General features: G+C 39.9%; 2 protein-coding genes across 2 annotated transcripts; one reads left to right on the plus strand and one right to left on the minus strand.

Moving 5' to 3' along the window:
• Nucleotides 1-5,843: 5,843 nt before the first annotated feature.
• Nucleotides 5,844-16,592, minus strand: snx5 (sorting nexin 5). Its single transcript, XM_083774624.1, has 13 exons — nt 16,443-16,592; nt 15,613-15,717; nt 15,087-15,197; nt 14,635-14,756; nt 14,051-14,174; nt 11,274-11,369; nt 8,888-8,993; nt 8,715-8,790; nt 8,200-8,239; nt 8,004-8,090; nt 6,692-6,851; nt 6,329-6,414; nt 5,844-6,215 (listed from the first exon to the last, which is right to left on the minus strand). The coding sequence occupies exons 1-13, from the start codon at nt 16,479-16,481 to the stop codon at nt 6,165-6,167; spliced, it is 1,203 nt and encodes a 400-aa protein (XP_083630750.1). The 5' UTR covers nt 16,482-16,592; the 3' UTR covers nt 5,844-6,164.
• Nucleotides 16,593-17,322: 730 nt separating this feature from the next.
• On the plus strand, nt 17,323-20,585 carry mgme1 (mitochondrial genome maintenance exonuclease 1). Its single transcript, XM_083774605.1, has 4 exons — nt 17,323-17,937; nt 18,846-19,083; nt 19,183-19,315; nt 20,096-20,585. Exons 1-4 carry the CDS (start codon nt 17,409-17,411, stop codon nt 20,234-20,236), a joined length of 1,041 nt encoding a protein of 346 aa, XP_083630731.1. The 5' UTR covers nt 17,323-17,408; the 3' UTR covers nt 20,237-20,585.
• The last annotated feature ends 3 nt before the right edge of the window (nt 20,586-20,588 follow it).

The raw sequence follows: 20,588 nt of genomic DNA on the forward strand, positions 1-20,588 counted from the left end.
AAAGATAACAGGAGGAATAGCCTTTATTTAATTAAAAGGCAACTGCCAACATGTTTCGACCATAACTGGACTTCATCAGGGTGCCCTGGAGAATACCCCAACACAACAATCCAGATTAAATAACATCATAATAACATAAGGCACAGCTCAACATTATCATGAAACTGAGAAAACAGCCAGCACACAGTAGCCTAAATGTGCAAATCCTTTCACATAGGCCTATAGTTTTATTTGACCTCTCCATGGACAGAGCAAGAACCCATTTCAACTAAAACATCAGCATTGTCAAATGTAGCCTGTTTCATATTGGAAAAAAACCCCTCTCCTGAATATTGCCAATCTACAAACTCACAACAATGCATCACCGCACTGTTTTTTGAGGGGCACTAGCCCCTCATATGTCCACCTTGGGGGTCTGTGTAAACACAAACAAACATTGAATACATGGTGTGATTTCAATTTTGATTTCATGTGAACAATTTAATGGTGACATGACCAAAATAGGGATGTCAGGTTGAAAGTGTTTAAGACAATCAGCAAGAGGCGTGTCGCTGTGAGCATAGCCACACCTGCTGAATGTGTAGAAAGGTCACCTAAAAGCTATTCTGACGTCCAAGCTGTGACAACGCTGTGTGTACTTAAGAGTGTTTTGAATATGCCACCACACCTTCCTTTCTCTTAACACACAATAGACTGTTTTTGGCAGAAGGTTCCTACTTATATAGTCCACTTGCCCGAATGTGAACCCAGGCCTGTTCAGTACACCAAAGTTTTATGTTAGAAATGTTGAGTGACCAGGGAGGCATACTATCATCCGACAGAGCATTGCTCCGAAGGAGTCACTCGAGTGACCATACCATTAACAACCGTCATCACAAATGTGATGATGTCAGCACATTATTGCTGACATCGGCTATCTGCAATGTGGAAATTCTCTGTTACAAGTAAATGTTTGGAATTATAATATACAAATAAAAATATACTCGAGTAAAGGTATTGGCATCAACATGTACCGTACTTAAAGTACCGAAAGTAAAAGTAGTCATTATGCAGAATGTCCCATTTCTGAAGTTTTCAAATGTATACAAATCCTTTGAAAATCTACAAGCTCACAATGCGTTGTGATGCGACACATCACTCATGTAGATTTTCAAATGGCCAAAATGTATATGGCTAAAATGGTTAATGTATATTTTGTAATAATAATCCAAATCTACAAAGTAACTAGTAACTAAAATGTTCAAATAAATGTAGTGGAGTAAAGTACAATATTTGCCTCTGAGATGTACTGGAGTAGAATTAAAAGTATTGGAAATTAGAAATACTCAAATAAACTACAAATAACTCAAAAGTGTACCCTCACGCCTGTACTTACTACATAGTTACTTTACAGCACTGACAATAAAGCATATTTAAAAAAATGTAGCCGTGTAATAGTTGATTGGAAGTCAAAATACTTTTATATTGGAAAATAACCTCCCATGTGGATCTTGAGATCCACATAGGAACAGCATGGCTCCATTTTGGCTTCATGTAGCCAGTCTGTGATGTCAGTCATCTGTGGCCAATCATCTATGATGTTACTCCAAATGTAACTATTATTAATAAACTTTATTTCAGACCCGCAGGTCCATATAAAAGAAAACGGCACAAAATATAAAAAGACAGCGGTATATAAATATATATACAATATATATAATAGATCAAGTCAGATCAACATTACAGTACCTCACACCAGTACATGTCATAAGGTGGCTGTCCAGTGCCAACTCCACAGGATTCAGGCAGGTAAGTTTAATATCAAAAAGTATAGAGGCTGTTTCGCCAATGCTCTCTAAGTCTGGATGTGTATCTATCTGTAACTGCTTTTCATGAGGCTGGTTAGAGCCTCTATGACTGTGTTCTCTGACACACAAAATTATACATCAACTGTCTTAACAGTGCATCACAGTTGGGTACACCGTCCAGCAGTCACAAATATTTGACTGGCACTGCCATCTAGGAATGTGGAACAACCTCATAGCATCATTATAGGCCACTTTGAGCCTCCGCATACGGAGTCCTCACCCTCTTATCTGTACGCATGCCAGAGATGAGCAGTGTACAGAGGTGTGACAGACGGCTCTGAACAGTGAACACTTAAGGGGATATTTCACATAAAAAAAACCATTTGGTAATTTTTTTCGTCTACACCCCAGACAGTTTTGAAGTTGCTTTATTCAGTATTTAGATATTTGATATTCATTTTAGCTGCCCTGCTCCCTTCCTATACAAACCCATTATTGTAACTTCAAACTCAATTTTACCCATGATAGATTTATTAAAAACACCCAAAACAAATTCTGGTGACTGATATTGCCCTTCTAATACGTGAGAGGGCTATGTTTCTTCATTTACGTTTTTCCATTTATTTTTAATAATTGTTTTGGAAAAGAACCGCCTCCAGAAGGAGGCCGGAGGAGACTAAAACATTTTTAAAAATAAATTAAAACAGTAAATGAAAAACCACGGACCCCTCACGTATTAGGAGAGCGGTATCAGTCACCCGAAAAAAGGACAGGTATTTTCGATTAATCTATCATGGTTAAAATGGATCAGTTTGAAGTTACCATGGGTTTGTATAGGAAGGGGGAGGGGCAGCTAAAATTAATATCAAATATCTAAATACTGAATCAAGCAACTTCAAAAACTGTCTTGAAAGTGAAATTTACGGAGCAACATATTTGCCTGTGCCTAAATTTTACGACATTGTCTATAGACATCTCTGTCATCCATCCAATCATCAGTGAGGACATGCCCAAGGTATTTTAATTAATTGAAAGGCATTCCTGTCCTCTCTGCTTCTCACAATCATGTTACGTTTTTTGGCATTATATTATTTTATATAAAAATCTTTACCATACTGAGTGCAGATCTTCAAAGTTGAAGCCCAGCACTGTATGGACTATTGACTTCCATTATAAAAAACAATGAGTGGGGCGGTATTTATGTGGCTATACTGGCGTGTAGCGTGTACAAGAAATGTACCAACGTGTCTTCTGATTATCTAATTGTGGTCCATGACTGTGACCTTAAACATTAATATATCCATTGTCAAGTTATTTTGTTCACAGTCATACACATACGCAAGCAAACACAAGAACACACAGGAGCATTCACCATACAACGCATGCATTCATAAGTCGCATAAGTTTGACAAAGTCAGTTGCAGTTACACATTTTCACAGTCCCTTGGGTCAGGGTGTCCAAATATTGGTTGTGGCTACACCTGCACAGCAGGCTACATGCAACCTATAACTTATCAGTATCAACCACACCAGTTTCAGAGAACAGAGGCCAAGCATTTGGTTACACCAGCCACACAGCTGCATCTTTTAACCAGTCAGTTGAACTATAGTGAAATTAAACAACTCCCTGGAGTTTGGACCCCACATTACACATGGTTTCAGAAGCTTCATCATCTTGACTTAATAATTAAACACTGTAGTACTATGAGTTGCTAATGAGTTAATGTGATCTAATCATCACTATACTGGTCCAAAGATTAGGTCCTCCTCAGGAGAACCTCTCAGGTCACTCACTCACTCCAAGTACAGCAGAGCACTGTCATGCTTGTACTTGTATGTAGACACATTGTTTGCTTTGATCATAGCTGGCAAATGATCTGTTTGGGCCTGTGATCACAGTGGGTCTTGTCCGTAATTTCAGACAGTTCATTGCATTGACAGAGCAGAGGTCAGTGTGACAATGACAATGTGTGTGGTGCGGTCAACATTGAGAAACCAAGCAATTATTTACACAGACCCTACCGTATTTGTGATGTATTGGGACAGTCCAATTGTAATGTAGTCTTATTTCAAGAATGCTACAGTATAATGCAACTTGAATTTCCATTTGGAATCTCAGTTAATTGCATGGACAGGTCAGTTCAGCTAACTATTGTATGCACTTATAAGTAAAATGTTATAGACCCTGTGGAAGAACTGTACTTGAGAAGATTTTGAAGCATTAATTCTCCAGTTGAACTGGAGAATGCTTCAAAATCTTAAGTTTGTTTAAAACAAACTTTGTCAGTAGGCTTTCACTGCTGAATCATTTGTTTATTTAGGAAGGGTTGCTAGGTGATGCTCACTAAGCTGCATATGTGGGTACATTTCATTGGGGTTTATTACCATGAGCACACCGACATTATTTTGTGTTAGCTTGCCTGATATGCCAATAATGACATTCACCCAAATCAGAACTCTGGACACAGTAAGATTTAGTGGACATAAGTACTTGTGTATGACTGAGTGTCCAGCAGCAGCAGCAGCTGTTCATTGTAGAGTGATGTTGCCTTTACACGTGGACTTGGCAACACCCTGTAGACCTCAGCTCACAAGCCAGCAGAGCTAGGATTGTCAGTCGAAATACACACCACCATCTAGTGGCTTTACTACGGATGCATTCTCAATGGGGATACTTGCCCTACATTGCAAGTAAAAAAGCACTATAACTATTAAACTGCATATGGTGTTCTTCAGACCCCCCCCCCCCGCCCAACAATAGAAGTACAAATTTGGGAAAGTAGGATTTATTTAGTCATTACAAATTTATAAAATGCTGATGTTCTGTAAGTAAAACATATGAAGTAATTCACACTGTTGGAATCCATTAGAAATACATTCAATTATCAAAAACTCTTAATACACTTTAGGACTCCACTGAGGTTGGAATGATTGGAAAGTAGTTTTCATTTTAGTGCATTTTGTCGAAAGTAACAAATTATTTAATTTGATTAAAAAAAAAAAAAACTAAGAGGGGGAAAGTGAGTTTTCACAGCTATATATTGCAGATCCAAAAGAGACAAAAGCAAATGTAAGTGGTGATGAAAACACATCTAATGACGAGGAATGAGTGGATGGGAAGTGTTGCTCAAAATGAGAGGAAGTGAATGCAGTTATCTCAGCTGCAGGCAGATAGTACAACCCTGAGCAACTAAAACAATAAAAGGAATGAAATGCTCAGAGGAAATGCAGACTCCTCACATAAATGTGTTGGCTGTTCAAATAATTTAGCTAATGAACCAATAGCTGCTTACCTTCCTCATAAGCACCTGCTCTAATGTGGGTGATACAAGTGCATGGATCACAGATTTTCTTCACACCTCCCCAGGCTTCAACCCTCAAAATTGATTGCCAACACTAATCAGCTATCTCAGCGACTGATTTGCCTACATGTAGTATGCATGTGCAGTAATCTTGTCAAGGGAGTGTGCATCCCTGACAACGGTGAGATCTGGACCCAGTTATTACTGACTGGAAGGTATGCGAGGGCAATCCAAGTGTCCATTCCTGAGGTACCGCAGAGCTATTTTTGGACAGTGGGATTTCACATGTCTTCTTAATCACTGATCAGCACTTTTCTAGTGGTTTAGAGAACTCTGGCTTGGTACTGCGCTAATCTCAGAGCCCAGGAATGCACAGCATGAAGACACTTTTTCCAGGCACTAGTCCCACACCCTTTTACACTATATAAAGTGTCTGAGTGAAACGGTCCCACTGTACTGTAACTCCTCCATTGATTTGCAAAGCAAAAAATAAAATCCACAGCTTTATGCATTAAGTGAAGAATCATAAGAAAAAGGTTAGCGTGGATAAGCAATTAGAAACAAACTACACATTCTCTTTCTCTATACCCAGAAAATGGTTTTAAATAAAAGCCAGAATAGGCTCAATGCTACCAATCTGTGTTTAAGTGTATGTGAGGATTGGAAGTGTTAGTGTGTGCCTTTATGCAGGCAAAACATTGCAAGGCAAAATTTGCACCATCTCTATTATAATGAAAACAAGGAAGCAAGAATATTCATAGTAAAAATATAATATTCAGGATGCAAAAATATGGAAGATCTTAGGGTGATGTCAGCCTCAGTCTCTGGAGACTGGTAATTCCATGGATCATGGACAGAACAGAACAGGGATCTGGGGACAGGACATTTGTAAACATGGAGACAGACTGCTAACATGACACTTGCTCTTATGCAAAGTTTGTAAAGTGGCATCTGACCCTGGGTTTAGCAGGATAGGATTGGATTTGGGTTCAGGCAAAGTCCAGGAGATGCAACGATTCCCTTCGCAGAAGTCCAGCCACTTTTTGAAGGTGGGACATGAGCAGCTGGAAATAGGTCAGATACCCTTAAGCAGGTCGATGGATCCCTGCAGAAGAGTCACATTGTTCTGTAGAGACAAAAATGTTCTACCTCAGTTATATCACTCCTCACATTAAACATTTCTTGCAGTACAAATACTGTACAATACATCATGTAGCCAACAGATTTCACTGCGCTCACCTTGGCATGCTTTATCTCTAGCTCAGCCATCTCTATGAGGTTCTTCCGGAAGGCCATCACTCGTCTGCCCTTGAAACTGGTGAGTTCTGAAGCAGAAATATTGTGATAAAATGTCCGAATAACATTTTTTGACCCTGTATGACATACATGTTACTAATACAACGAACAACTAGGCGTTTGTAGGTTGCTCTGCTATCGAGATATTTAGTTGACAAGAGGTGTTCCATGATAATGCTCAAAGCTCAATATCCCCCCTTTCCAAATGGGCCTTCCGTCTTAGCTCAGCAGGAGACCCAGGAGCGAATCAATCTTATGGATTGCAGTTTCTTATCGAAAGCATGTTGTATATAGGACACAACACACCTTTCTTCCCAGACTCTGACAGCTTGTCAAATTTCTTCAAGCAATGCTGCTGATGTTCCTCTGCCTGGGGAATGTCCTTGCTCTTCAGCCGTGCCTTATCCAAAGCCTTGTTAGAGTTCTCGTAGTCAGCTAGGGCCCGGGCTCGCCTGTACAAAAGGTCCTAACAGACATGTTGAACAAATATTGTTAACACTCGCATTACTGAAGTAAAATGTGATAGAAGTAGCATGTGCTTAAATTCATATTTTGAAAATGTTTCAGATTTAAAAAGATTCTCAGATGATGGAGGCCATGGAAAGGGAACCTTTTGAAAGCTTCATGGGCAAATCTCAACAAATAGGTCATAATGACCTCTCAGTCATGCGAGTGTTAAAGAATGCTAGTGTAACAGAACATGTTAAAGGGACACTTCTGCAGCCAGATCTTATTTTAATGATGTTTGGGAGACAATAATCACTTTCCTGGGGTTTTTATGTGGGTAATATGTGAATTTAGATATTTTAAATTTTAAATTTCAAAGTGTCCATGATGTCATGGACACTGGGCTCACTTCCTTCCTTGACTACAATTCCCATAATGCTTTGGTGCACTGCTCCTCCTTGTGGATAGGGGAAGGGCTGTCTTACTGAGACAACATGTAGTCCAGGAAATAAGTGAGCCCTATGTCCATGACATCATGGACACTTTGAAATACTAAAATATCTAAAAACACAAAATACCCACGTAAAAAACCCCAGGAAAGTTTTTATTTTCTCTCAAACATTACTAAAATAAGATCTGGTTGCAAAAGGGGTGAAGTGGCCCTTTAAATATACATACTGGTATTTTAAAAGCATGTGAAACTAAATGTTGAAAAGTCAGATTAGTCAACAAATCGATCAAAATCTAAATTAACTGGTCCAGAGCTAAATTTGCTAAATTAAATTCGGTCCAGGCACCTAGGCTCCTATTTAGCCTGACGGCACATTGCGGGTTCGGATCCCGACGGCCTTTGTTGCATGTCACTCCCCATCTCTCTCCCCCTTTCCATTTACATACTGTACAAGGCCCAAAAATATCTCTTTAAAAAAACTGTATATTTAATTCTCAGCTGCCCAAAGAAAGGCTGCCTGGTGCCAACTATTTCACCGTACATATTGTCTCAAGACCACCCAAGCCTGATCCAGAGTGACGAAAATAGCTGATCTACAAGCTTGCGACGTGTTGAGCTTGTAGATGATCCATTTCCAAAATTATAAATTATATATATATATATATATATATATAATAATTTTATATATTAAAATTATAAAAGAAGATAAAAACGTCTCACCTTGGCTGCCTGGATGTCTCTCATGTAGTATCTTAGCAGCTCTGTGAGCTTGAGCTCCTGGTCAGATGCCACTCTACCCTCCACTTTCTGCGGGACATGTTAAGCACATACTGTAGATTGTATAGTGCATGTGGAGAGAACAAAAAAGTAACAACAACGTTTGCCTCATTTTGTTGGCAGATGATCTTCCCCTTACCCTGAGCTTCTCAAACAAGTCTGCCAACTTCTCCAAGTGCCTGGAGGAAAAACAAAACAATTGAGTGCAAAATCTACCCTAAATCTACCCTATGTCTACGTGGGTAATATTAACTGGGTCTAAGTGAAATGCATCCACTTGCAGGTTGCAGATAGTAAGTCTGTTTAAACATTACATTACCCGCTAACGTTAGCTAGCCTAAATGCGTACAACATTTAAACCATGTTAAATTTCAAAAAAGGCGATAAAACTATTCAGTCCACCGCGGCTTGCAAACTGGAACGGCACGCTTGTCAAGATGCGAGGTTGTCGGCTGCTCAGATGCGCTGCATATACCTCCTCGTCAGCGCACCTGCCTTGTTTTCAAGTGATGCAATGATCACAGGAATAGTATACAAGCTATCCACATAGTACCTCTGCCTGCAATTAACTAAAATCCATGGCCAATCTTGGTTTGCCGCAAACCGCAAATAATCTTAGAAGCTGTGAAGCTTGCAAAACACAAAATAACTCACTTTTTAAGTGCTGTACTATCATCAGCAGCTAGAGTGTTGACTGTGGCAGAGATGTGAATGTAATCATCAGCAACATCTGTAATTGGAGAGGTAAATGATCAATAATGCAGTAAATAGAATAGACATGCATTCACACCCATGAACCATTAGTCACTGGGTGTTCCCTTAATTACTTTTGTGTGAACGGGTCATCTTCTCGGCTTTGGCAGTAGAATCCTTTATCTTGCTGTAATAATCAAGCAGAAATGTCTTCTCCTGTTCAAAGAAGTCGTCAACTTCCTAGAAAACAAAACAAAAAAACACGTATCTAAACAACCGGCTATTGACCACTTGAAAGGTATTTTGTTCTTATGTCATGGTGGTGTGGTGTAAAATGGCAACCATTTATATATGAATATAGTCATCGGGTGAAAAACTGTCTGTGGTTTTTACAAATATTTAACCAATTAAGCCCCAATTTATACTCTTATACAGTTCGTTTTCATAGTCATGATGCAATATGTTGTGAGCTTGTAGATCTGCCTTTTATTTATTTTTTTGCCATTTTGGACTAATTTAAACTACAACATGCCCAAAATAGGGACACCAGGTTCAAAGAGCTTAAAGGGACACTTTAAAAAAGATATGTGTTACGTTTAGAAGATTTAGAACACTTTCCTGGGGGTCTTTGTGTTTAATATGTGGTTTTAGATATTTTAGATTTTAGCAGTGAGCCCAGAGTCTCTGATGTTATGGACACTGGGCTCACTTCCTTCCTGGACTACAATCTATACTATAATAGAGCGAATGTCTGAGTGTGTGTGACTGTGAGTGTGTGTGTGTCCGACCGCATTTTATCTCCTCATTATCTCCTCACTGCCTGCACCAATCGTTCCCACTTTTCACACAGGCATTGACCATATGAATATGGAGGGCGTGACGGAGCCCTTTTTTCGATTTGACACATTAATGATTATTAATTAATTTATTAGTGAATTAAAAACGCACCCGGGTGCAGTACCCCCCGCAGCCACAGGGCGGCAAAACTCCAAGTGAATTGCATTTTGGGACCGTCACTGATTAATACTGGGACACAGTTTTCCGCGTAACTTCAGTTGTTTCGCCCGCAGTTACAGATACACACACACACACACACACACAAATATATTATAGAAGTTGAAATATATCGGAACGGGTAAGGACTAGTTCCTATAATTCTTTGGTTTACTGCCCCTCCTTATGGATAGGGGGAGGGCTGTCTTACTGAGAAAACATGTAGTCCAAGGAAGCTCTTAGAAGGAAGTGAAGTGGTCACGTGACTGGGCTGCGCCATGACACTTTCATGGACACTTTCATGGGAGCCAAACTCACACCGGTAGTGCAATGAATACATGGCAGTGAATGGAGCCGGCTGGACCAGCTCATAACAAACATTATACATGAACGATTGCGAGCTTTGTCATATAATTGGTTCAGGAATATGAAAGAAGACATAAGTGATATCACACGTTTTTTCCGAGTGGTTGTTTTTCGACTTAATAACTATTTATTTTTATTGAGGTATTTTAATTGAAGTTTTCTGCCTCGGCTGCTCTCTGCTCTTTGAAAAAACAAATCACATTAAGTAGTATGCACATCAAAAAATAAGACAGCCTAAAATAACGTGTTATATATATTATTTTATTTTCCAGAAGCGATCACTTTACAAAAGGTCTCAGTCATTCATAAATAATGTTTGTTCATGAGCTGGTCACTGAGCTCTCATTGGCTCCAGTGCATTCTGCCGAACTTCCGTGTGTAGTTTGGCTCCCGTGAAAGTGACCATGAAAGTGTCATGGCGCAGCCCAGTCACGTGACCACTTCACTTCCTTCTAAGAGCTTCCTTGATGTAGTCCAGGAAGTAAGTGAGCCCAGTTAAAGATTGTCTATATTATGAAGATGCACGAACTTCATTGGAGCCACTAGAGGCGCAATAGACTACAAATCCTATAATTGGTCTCGACTCTCCTGTCCTAAGTAGGTATGGTTTGCTCCTCCCCGATTCCAGGCCCGAATAAGCCTGGGACCGAGGCTACTCCCAGGCTGACAACACTGACGTCATGTGGATGAGCATTATAGGGCAAATGTCATGATTCCCATTTCCCAAATCAGCCCCCCATATATAATTAAGCATTGGAACACAAATTTTATTTCACTTTTAATATGGCCATTAATTTCACGTTATAATATTCACATATTAGTATCTTAAATATGGGGCCAGAGCCCCCTATGTGTCATCCATCAAATTGCAGACTTCCGGAATCCTCGAAAATCTTGCGAGAGTTTGTTGCTAGGATAAAGACAGAAAGGTTGATATCAAAGTATCAAAGTTTCCCTTTAACCAATGAAAAGTATTAGTTTATGATTATGTCATAACTGCATTAGATCCACTGGGGAAAGTTTTCCCCACCCCCCCTTTTTCCATTTCATGAAAATGAAGGGTTTTGGACGTACAAGGTTCCCACTCGACAGCGGCGATATGATGTGTCATGTGCCGTTTGATGTGTTCACTCACATGGTCAGATCATGCAGAGGACTTACCTTTATCCCTGAGATGATGACCTCATCAGCGCTCTTCACCATGTTCTTGAAGAAACCACCAAACATCTCCTTGGCATTCTTTCTTCGCACAGTGAGCTACAGTGACACATTTTGAGGAAAACCAAGAATGAATTGTCCCAAATCCAATGAGAAGATTACTTGCCGGGTTGAATACTGGGAATTGGGCTCTCAGGATAAACCACGATTGTTCAACATAATCCAAAAATAACATTTCCACCCCCACTGCAAAAACGAGATAAAATGTGACAGTCTCAAACAAATGTCACCATATAAGCCACTAATGCTGATATTTTTGTTACAAATCTTACTTGTGCTGAGCCATCAATGCTGATATTATATTGCAGTAAAGTTGTCTGTGCTATGAGCTATCAATACTGATCTTTTGTTAGGCACTGAACCATAAATGCTGATATTCTCTTGCAAAAATAACTCAGCTGCCAACGAGTGTGAAGGCTTCCAAAGAATGTTACACCCCAAATGATACATCTACCCTGCATTTGGTACTTGTCACTACTGCACATACACTAAAGAGATTATTTATGGTTCAGTGACATCACAACTTTCAAGGCCAATTATTGATTCAAAATTCAGGTAGCAGCAGCCAATACACAATAAAAGTTTATGTCTTATTGTAGAAAGTCCCATTTTCCATGACCGTTTCACAACTGGAAAGGTGCATCAAAATATTCCTGGTTTGGCAGGATGTATGGGAACCCTGTACTGTATATCATGTGCAACTTAATTTGTCCATTTATAAGCTTTATAAATGAACCCAAGTTTGTATATGAAATACTGGCTGACAAACAGGAGAAGGGCGCACACCGGTGCTGGTGAAAAAGGCTGCACACTCATAGCCACGATGCAAATATTTAAAAAAGGAAACCAACGTTTCGACCTCGGAAGGTCTTCTTCATTCCCTGAGGAAGACCTTCCCGAGGTCGAAACACACAAGTGTGCAGCCTTTTTTTTTATCTTCTAGGCCTATATGAAATACTTGCTTCCTGATTTCAAACAAATATATTCCTGGGATGTATCGATTTTAAGCACCCAGGAAATTCCACCCAAATTACTGCGAATGTCAAATGCTTAAAAGGGATATTTCTATTTCAATATATATATATATATGCAACGCACAGGTCCACGCTCTGGTGAGAGCAGGAGTGGACCTGGTGAGACGTAGGAGGGGCCCGGACAGGAGACAACCCACAGAGCCTAGTCCCTCCATGTGCCAGAAGTGTACCTCCAAGCCCTGGCAGAGTAGTTCTGGAGTAGTTCCAACGGATTGTGTGCCCCTGGTTTTTCCCTAATGGGACTGATTGAGGGTAGCTACTGGGACGCAAGTCGGGACTTGATCACTCCCGGCTGGGTCGCCTGAGTGAGGGGTATGATGTTGCGAGACCCGAAACCCCGTTGACCTCAGGATACATCACTGAGGATACGTACCAGGTGCATCCATGCGATGTTTTTTGTTATAGTTCTTCTATTTATAGTGACTCATAGGAATGGTTAGACTATGTGACAACCAGGTATAGTCTGGTGACCACCGGAGAGACGGGTGACAGCCGGAATGTAGACGGAAACCGGGTGAGCAGTATGGGTTAGCGCCCCAGCCTGTGTCCTCCGTGAGGAGGAAGCCCAACAACCCTCGGTGAGGCCTTTAGGAGGGCCATGCAAGCGGAAACGCAGTACCATGACCCTGCGGAACCATTGCCCACCACTCCTGAATGAACTGTCTGGTGCTGGGACTCTGGTGCAACGCACAGGTCCACGCTCTGGTGAGAGCAGGAGTGGACCTGGTGAGACGTAGGAGGGGCCCGGACAGGAGACAACCCACAGAGCCTAGTCCCTCCATGTGCAAGAAGTGTACCTCCAAGCCCTGGCAGAGTAGTTCTGGAGTAGTTCCAACGGATTGTGTGCCCCTGGTTTTTCCCTAATGGGACTGATTGAGGGTAGCTACTGGGACGTAAGTCGGGACTTGATCACTCCCGGCTGGGTCGCCTGAGTGAGGGGTATGATGTTGCGAGACCCGAAACCCTGTTGACCTCAGGATACATCACTGAGGATACGTCCCAGGTGCATCCATGCGATGTTTTTTTTGTTATATATATATATATAACAAAAAAAACATCGCATGGATATATATATATATATATATATATATATATATATATATATATATATATATATATATATACACACACACACACACACACACACACACACACACACACACTGAAAACTAAATTTAAAAAAGGAATGGAAAAATCAGGGGACCTCACACATTAGAAGGACATTATAATGCGTGAGGGGGCCGTGATTTTTCCATTGCTATTTTCATTTATTCAATTTTTTCTTTTTTTAATGTTACATTTATTAGAAAGTGAAATATCCCTTATATACCACTTAAATAAGGCTATAGTTCTGGCCTGGGTTCAAATCCGACCCCAGGCATTTAAATGCATGTCATAATCTCTGTCACTATCAAGATTAAAGCAGAAAGATATAATCTTGAAAATAAAATGTTTAAGCAAAATCTAGCACTGCATTCTGTCAATGGTCATCTCATTAATATAATGAATCAAAAGGTCTAACACTAAGCTGGCTGCTGCAAATCAACAGCAGTGCTGACTGAGAGTAGATAGGAATTAACGCTGACCTCAGCAGGATGTAGACCATGTGTCACAAGTCTGCTGTACTCTACTTCCTCTCCAACCGACAGCCCAGGAAAGGAGCAATATGGTTTAAAAGGTACTCACATCCTGGTCGTATTCCAAGAAGATCTGGAAGTTTCTGTCCTTGCTTAAAACCGGGTGAGAGGACAGTCTCTGAAGGAAGACTTCGTGAACTTGCACAGTCTTCTTGAACACAGCCAGATATTCGCTAAAAGACGTGAAAAACAAACAGCACATGTTCACTAATAAAAAAGGAAGTTGTTTTTCCCCAGGAACAACATTTCAAGCACTATAACTACCATATATTCTTCAACCACTATTGTCATTATAGTTGTGGTGTGGACTGGCATCAACCTGGCCTTTATGGTAAAATGGACGTATTTTCAGAAAAGGAAATGATGATGTTGCACTACTAATAATTAGTAGTGCAACATAATTATTTCCTTTTCTGAAAATACGTCCATTCGTTATTTTTAATAAATTATTTATAAAAAATAACGAAAAACGTTATGCCTTTTGTTAAGTTTTATTTCTTCAAAAAAATCAATTGTAACCTTAGCGTACTGTTGTACAACAGTGTGTGAATGAACTTGACTGACGCATAATTGGTGTCTCTTGCTTTTTGCTTTTCTTTGGCAAGTGACACCATTGTACTATTCCCCACTCACGCCTCCAGCTCTTGCTTCATCTTGGTGTACTCCTCCTTGGTCATAGTGGCTTCACCTTCACCCAACTTGTGCATTTTCTCTCTTGGACTCTCAAAGTCAGGCTTTGGAGGGGCTGGGGGAATCTGTAAATGCAGGATAGTATATATTTTTTTAAATTAGACATAATTAAAGGAAAATGTACATGACTGAATACACATTTTATTTATCATTAACCACATAAGCCCCATTTAAAAAATAGTGGAAATAGCTGATCTACAAGCTCCCACTGCCTCCCAATATGCCACAGTGGTAGATGTGATATTGTAGCCTATAAAGACATGACCAAAATAGGGAAGCCAGGTTTAAAGTGGTTATGGATTCTAGGCAGAAATATCCTATGCATCAAAACGGCCTGACAGTCAAACAGAACTCTGACAGTAAAGAAAATATGGCGATACTGTATGTTGACTCACTATTAAGCCAGCGTAGTCCTCGGTTTCAACCAGAGTGTCATGTAGCCAGATAAAATCTTCATGCTGTCTCGGAACAGAGAAATCTGGCTTCTGGAAAGAGCTCAGCGTGGTCTGTGTAGGAAATTGGTTAAATAGCAACTCTGTGCCAGGTACAGGTATGCAACATGTATTCACGTGATACAGTACAGTGTACAATTTCTTCCAGGCCTTGTAATGTACTGTATGTCTGATAAAAAATGGGAGTTTATATCTAGATACTTCCTCATGTAATTAATTATAAATTCTAATTTTACACAGGGTCACATCATGTAATGATTATAGATTTGCTAATTAATGTGTAGGTTATATGGTTTTAATAGCTGAGATTCTGAGAAAAAGATTCTGTTTGCTTGGCATGGAGTGTTGTTAGCCAGGGCATGTACAATAATTGTAGGGGAAACACAGAGCAACAAAGACAAGCTTTCAGGATTAGGGGCCATTATTGTATTTTGTTTGAATGTCTACAGTAGCCGAGTTTTGTTTTTACCTTTGTATGGACAGTAAACTTGACTTTGTCTCTTTCACAGAGTGCATCAGGAATGTCGATGAGCAGAGATGCATCATTGTTTAGGTCCACAGACACAGAGCGTGTCTAAGGAGGAACATACTATGGTTAGGCAAAGCTCTTTTACTGTACATAACAGACATTGTCAGAAAATATTATAAACTTGGTGCAGACAATAACTAACTAGTTGTACATATATCTTCTAAAGACTAAGCAACTTCGTAACAATTAATTGTACGTTCTCTGTCTGTACTTAATAGTTTAACATGTTGTGTGCCAAATGCAAATTCGCACCTGTTGTATTGGTAAGTAGTTCAATGAGGAATAGAGGATGTGGATAATAAGACCTTTATTTCATTGTCAGAGTACAATAAAAAATAAGCTACTTCATGTGTTGTTGGCTTAGGCTGGGTTATGAATGATAAATCGACCCTAAAAAGGACTTAATCCATTGTTCTATTTCTGCATGCAAAGAATGCTATAGCCATGTTATACACAATACAATTTAGTGTTTATTAACTCTGACAGTACAAATCGAACCAAATATAGACCCAATCATCCATCTGAAGTCTGAGTGTACAAATGAAACCAGATAACACCTAGAGAGTTCAATGAACACTGAGGATTTTCAAGTGTACAAGTTCAACAACATGTAACGGATATTACAGAACAGATAGTGAGACAAACAAGTTCACATTACTTAGCATCACATTAGCTATAGTGCTATCTATGGCTGTGGCATTTGTTATGTTGTGCCTAAAAGCTGCTAACCTGCAAGTAGTGTTACTTTTTTTTAAGCTAACATGACTTACCTTTTCCTTGTCACTCTCATCTGGGGTAGATGCCATCATAACTAACTCCTTAAACCAAACTAATTAACTAAAAATGACTAGTAGGATAGAAGAATGTCCCTTGTTGGCAGGCTAGTTAGCCGACAACCTGTCAAATCGCTTTTCTCGCCCTCATCCCGATGACAGAATAAATCCCGCCTTTAAATTATTTTGATTGGACCATGTCACTTTTTAAAACACACTCATTGGCGTTTTTGCCACATCAGTCATGTTTCACTTTGTTGTTTCTGTTGTTGGACTGAAATTAATTCACTTTGTAGTTTTCAGATCTGGTCCACAGCGGAGACGGAACCAGCCTGTGTGCCTAAGTATGTAGTCTCGTATGTTACTTGTGGAAATCCCCGGATACAGTAGATAGACTCTAGCCCGGATATGAGCGCCGATCAGTAGAAAGAAACCACAGGTAGGTTTCTGTGATAATGGGGCTTTCTCTGGTCACGCGAGTCGCGAGATATACGTGTGTCCGTGGCGGAAGGTTCCTATTGTTATATCCAGTTAGTTCTGTCATAACTGTACACGCTCTCGTGACGCCGTCTCCTTTATATATTTACACGCGTTTGAGTTGTAATTATTAATTGTCAAGTGGTAATATAAGTAAAAGCTGAGATGAACATTTGGATTTTTACCTAAATAAATAACTACCGCCTACCAATTTAATGGACAACCCGGACGCATTTCAACGGTACACAGGGAAGAGCATTATGGGATTTAGTATTTTACCCCCTTCCTGATTCATTCTTAAACTCAAATAAGAAACTACGGTTCCCAGGTACGAAGAAAAGTTCGATAGAAATGTGTGTAACGCCAAATAATGTTGTAACTTGTCCGTCCAGTCTGCGGCTGAAGATATGGCATCACCCTCAAAACGCAAAATGATCAGCGGTGCGTAATGTTTTTGTGTTTGTTTATTTGTCTGAAAGCAGGAGAATGCATACTAACCAATTACTGAACTGTATCAAACGTGTGGTGTTCTGTACCAAACGAACCCCTCGTTGCACTTGCTTGTTTGAGAGGTATTTTTCTGTCCATCACGTCCTGAGATCTCCCAAGAAGAAGACCACCAGTCTATACAGTTCAGTGGACAGTGGTCGGTATTCTTCTCTGGTCAAATCTGTTGTGTCCACGAGGGTCTCCTCTCAAACCCCTGAAAGCATTGAAGAGGAGAACTCGCACTTTTATGGACCAGTGGTTAAATCCCATACCAGGATATCAAAGGTCAAAGTGCCCAAACATGTTCACCCATTCTTAAACTGTGATGATGATGGGGCTCATAGACGTGAGTTCTTTGGACCCCCAGCTCGGATTTCTTTACAACGGGATGGCAAGTCCTCAGTCCCCAGTGTGACCCGCATTCTTCAAGACACACTTTCACCGCTGCAAAGATTCTACCTGGAGAGGTGGAAGAGGATGATGATCACAGAGTTGGGAGAGGAAGGCTTCAAAGAGTACACTCTAAGTAAGTTTAGACATTTTACACAATACAATCCTTAAACTCTGAACGTATAGGGGTCTATTTAGTCCTATTTTTGCACTGATCAGAGCAATGGTCACGTGTTATGGCAATTTGAAGTATTAAACGCTGCTGTAGTGTCCCATATTAGCAATTGATTTTGTGTGTGACTATTCTCATGCCAGACCAGTCAATCCTACACAGTTTGGGGAGCATCGATGGGCCTGTGGCACCTTGGGGCCCCTGATGTGGGGCCTGGTGTGACTATTCTCACATCAGACACCTGAACATTGTTTATAAGTACCATGGTTTGTGCAGATTGGAGAAATGCAGCACCTGGGGGCCACATGTGCCCTCTGGTGACTATGGCAGACTCCTGAACAGTGTTGTGCCAAGTTTGTTGTGGTGACTGTGCTCTGTGGCCCCCAGACCACAATGTGGCCCTGGCCTGGTGTTAACTATTCTTATGACAGACCCCTCAACAGTAGTTTGGTGCGGATTGGAGCAACGGTCTACCCACTAGGCAATATTAGTATAGAATTTGTGCACTCATGAAATGTATGAATTAATTATCTCACTAAATTACTTATATTGTGGTAGAGTTGGTGCTACTTAGGGCTGCATAAAGGATCTTCTCTTAGCCATTATTCAATCTATTACTTTCTCAATTAATTTTCAAAAAGCAAATTGTTTTGTATATATGTTTCAACAAATCGATGAACCACTTAAGCCATTATTTATTTTATACTTTGATTAGGTTGATTAACAGTTTTGCCTCGTGCTATTTTTTTAGCATATATAACTAGCATATAAGCTAGTTAAGGGGTTAATGGCTTCCTGTAAAATCTGTCCACCGTATGAACCACAATCCTGTGGGTTTATGATTTTATATTTATATTTCTTCCCCAAAACAGATCTATTTAGGCGAGGGGGGCTTTTCCATAATGCAGTGGAGAACATTCTCACACAAGATGCTACAGCGACAGAGACGAAGCCTGATGTGATTCCAGGATATCCAACTGAAATTGAGGGATACATGGAGAGTATCGGTTACATATTGGAGGACATCAGTGGAGTAAGAGCTATCGAGAGCACTGTACATCATGCGACACTAGATTATCGTGGTATTGTGGATTGTGTGGCCCGCTACAGGTAAATGTCTTAATTTAAAATGCAAGTGAAGTAACAATATTCTTTTGGTTCTTCTGATTTTCTTAGTTCCTCTGCCTCATGTGCTACTTCTGTCCACAGGGGTGTGCTGTGTGTGATTGAATGGAAAACGTCAGAGAAACCCAAACCTCACCTCAGCCACACATATGACAACCCTCTTCAGGTGGCGGCTTACGCTGGCGCCTTGAATGGTGATAACAACTACAAGTACCAGGTGCTGTATGTTTTAAGTAGGGCCGGGACTAATTGCTATTAATTTAGATTAATTAACTACAGAAAAATTAATCGCGATTAACTACAGATAAATTAATCGCACCTTTTTTTTCACCGCGGAACGTTTCTCACTGGGCGCTTTTCTATAGTACTGAAAACTGGAAATAATAAAAAGTCACCCCATTTTGTGTTGCCTAGAACTGGAGGTCTGACAAAAAACAGTAACAATATGAAGTAAGTACAGCTTTGTGATGTCACTGAGATGTACTTGTTACTGTTACTAATTTTTTTTCAGACCTCCAGTGCTAAGCAACACAGAATGGGGTGACTTTTTATTATTATTTCCACAACAGGTATATTAATGACAGTAAAATGTTGAAAATGAGTGGTATCCTGTAGTCACTATTCGTGTATTCACTGGGATACCAAAAAACATAAAAAAAAAGGTTTCTCGCTGTTCTCGGGTTGAATATTGATATGCGATTAAAATGCGATTAATCTAGATTAATTAATCGCAAAGCCTCTGATTAATTAGATTAATTTTTTTAATCGAGTCCCAGCTCTAGTTTTAAGAGATATACATTGTCAATAGCTGATCTGCAAGCTCAGCACGCAGAATCTTTCGGTAATTTTGTCAAATGTTCACCTACCGGTATTATATGGCCAGAATAGCGGTGCTATAGGTTCATGTGGTTGAAACTACATCATCTTGTCCATTATTTTTCTTCTTTACTCTGTGTCTTGCATGATCTTTATATGTTGTTTTGGTCTCCCCTGGAAGGTTGAAAAAGGACTGATTGTAGTGGCCTACAAAGATGGTTCACCTGGCCATGCTCATCCTTTGAACTCAACACAAATGTTGGACTACTGGGAAAGGTGGCAGGTCCGCCTCGAGGAGTACATGGAAAATAAGTCACAGTGAATGTTATTGTTACAGCTTGATTTCCCTCTGAGGGTGTATTTTGCCAAAAGGACATTTCATGCAATGTGCTGAAATGATTCTTCATTGCCTGTTTTGGAAGAAATGTCATGATTTTGAAAGGACTAAGAACTCATTTTAGAAATTATATAATTGTATTATATTATATAATTATAAGTATGGTTTCAAAACACTTACGGAATGTATTTATAATGTCTGACTGATGATGGAGTTACATGCAACAATTCATCCACCAGATGTCACCAGTAAGGAGAAAGTTTTGTATGACCTGATAGCACTTACTGACATGAGTGATAAATCATATATTACTAAAAGTTTTTGAAAGCCTAAGTGA

This window comes from Protomyctophum parallelum (genome assembly GCF_964188405.1).
Source record: "Protomyctophum parallelum genome assembly, chromosome: 10".
In the NCBI taxonomy this organism is placed as follows: Eukaryota; Metazoa; Chordata; class Actinopteri; order Myctophiformes; family Myctophidae; genus Protomyctophum; species Protomyctophum parallelum.

Excerpts from the sequence above, each read along its gene's own strand:
- snx5 (XM_083774624.1), bottom strand. The coding sequence starts at position 16,481 with ATGATGGCATCTACCCCAGATGAGAGTGACAAGGAAAAG. Across the intron at positions 15,718-16,442 it reads ATGAGAGTGACAAGGAAAAG|ACACGCTCTGTGTCTGTGGA; the intron begins GTAAGTCATGTT and ends GTTCCTCCTTAG. Across the intron at positions 8,240-8,714 it reads GATAGTACAGCACTTAAAAA|GCACTTGGAGAAGTTGGCAG; the intron begins GTGAGTTATTTT and ends TTTTTCCTCCAG.
- mgme1 (XM_083774605.1), top strand. The coding sequence starts at position 17,409 with ATGCATACTAACCAATTACTGAACTGTATCAAACGTGTGGTGTTCTGT. Across the intron at positions 19,084-19,182 it reads GATTGTGTGGCCCGCTACAG|GGGTGTGCTGTGTGTGATTG; the intron begins GTAAATGTCTTA and ends TTCTGTCCACAG. Across the intron at positions 19,316-20,095 it reads ATAACAACTACAAGTACCAG|GTTGAAAAAGGACTGATTGT; the intron begins GTGCTGTATGTT and ends CTCCCCTGGAAG.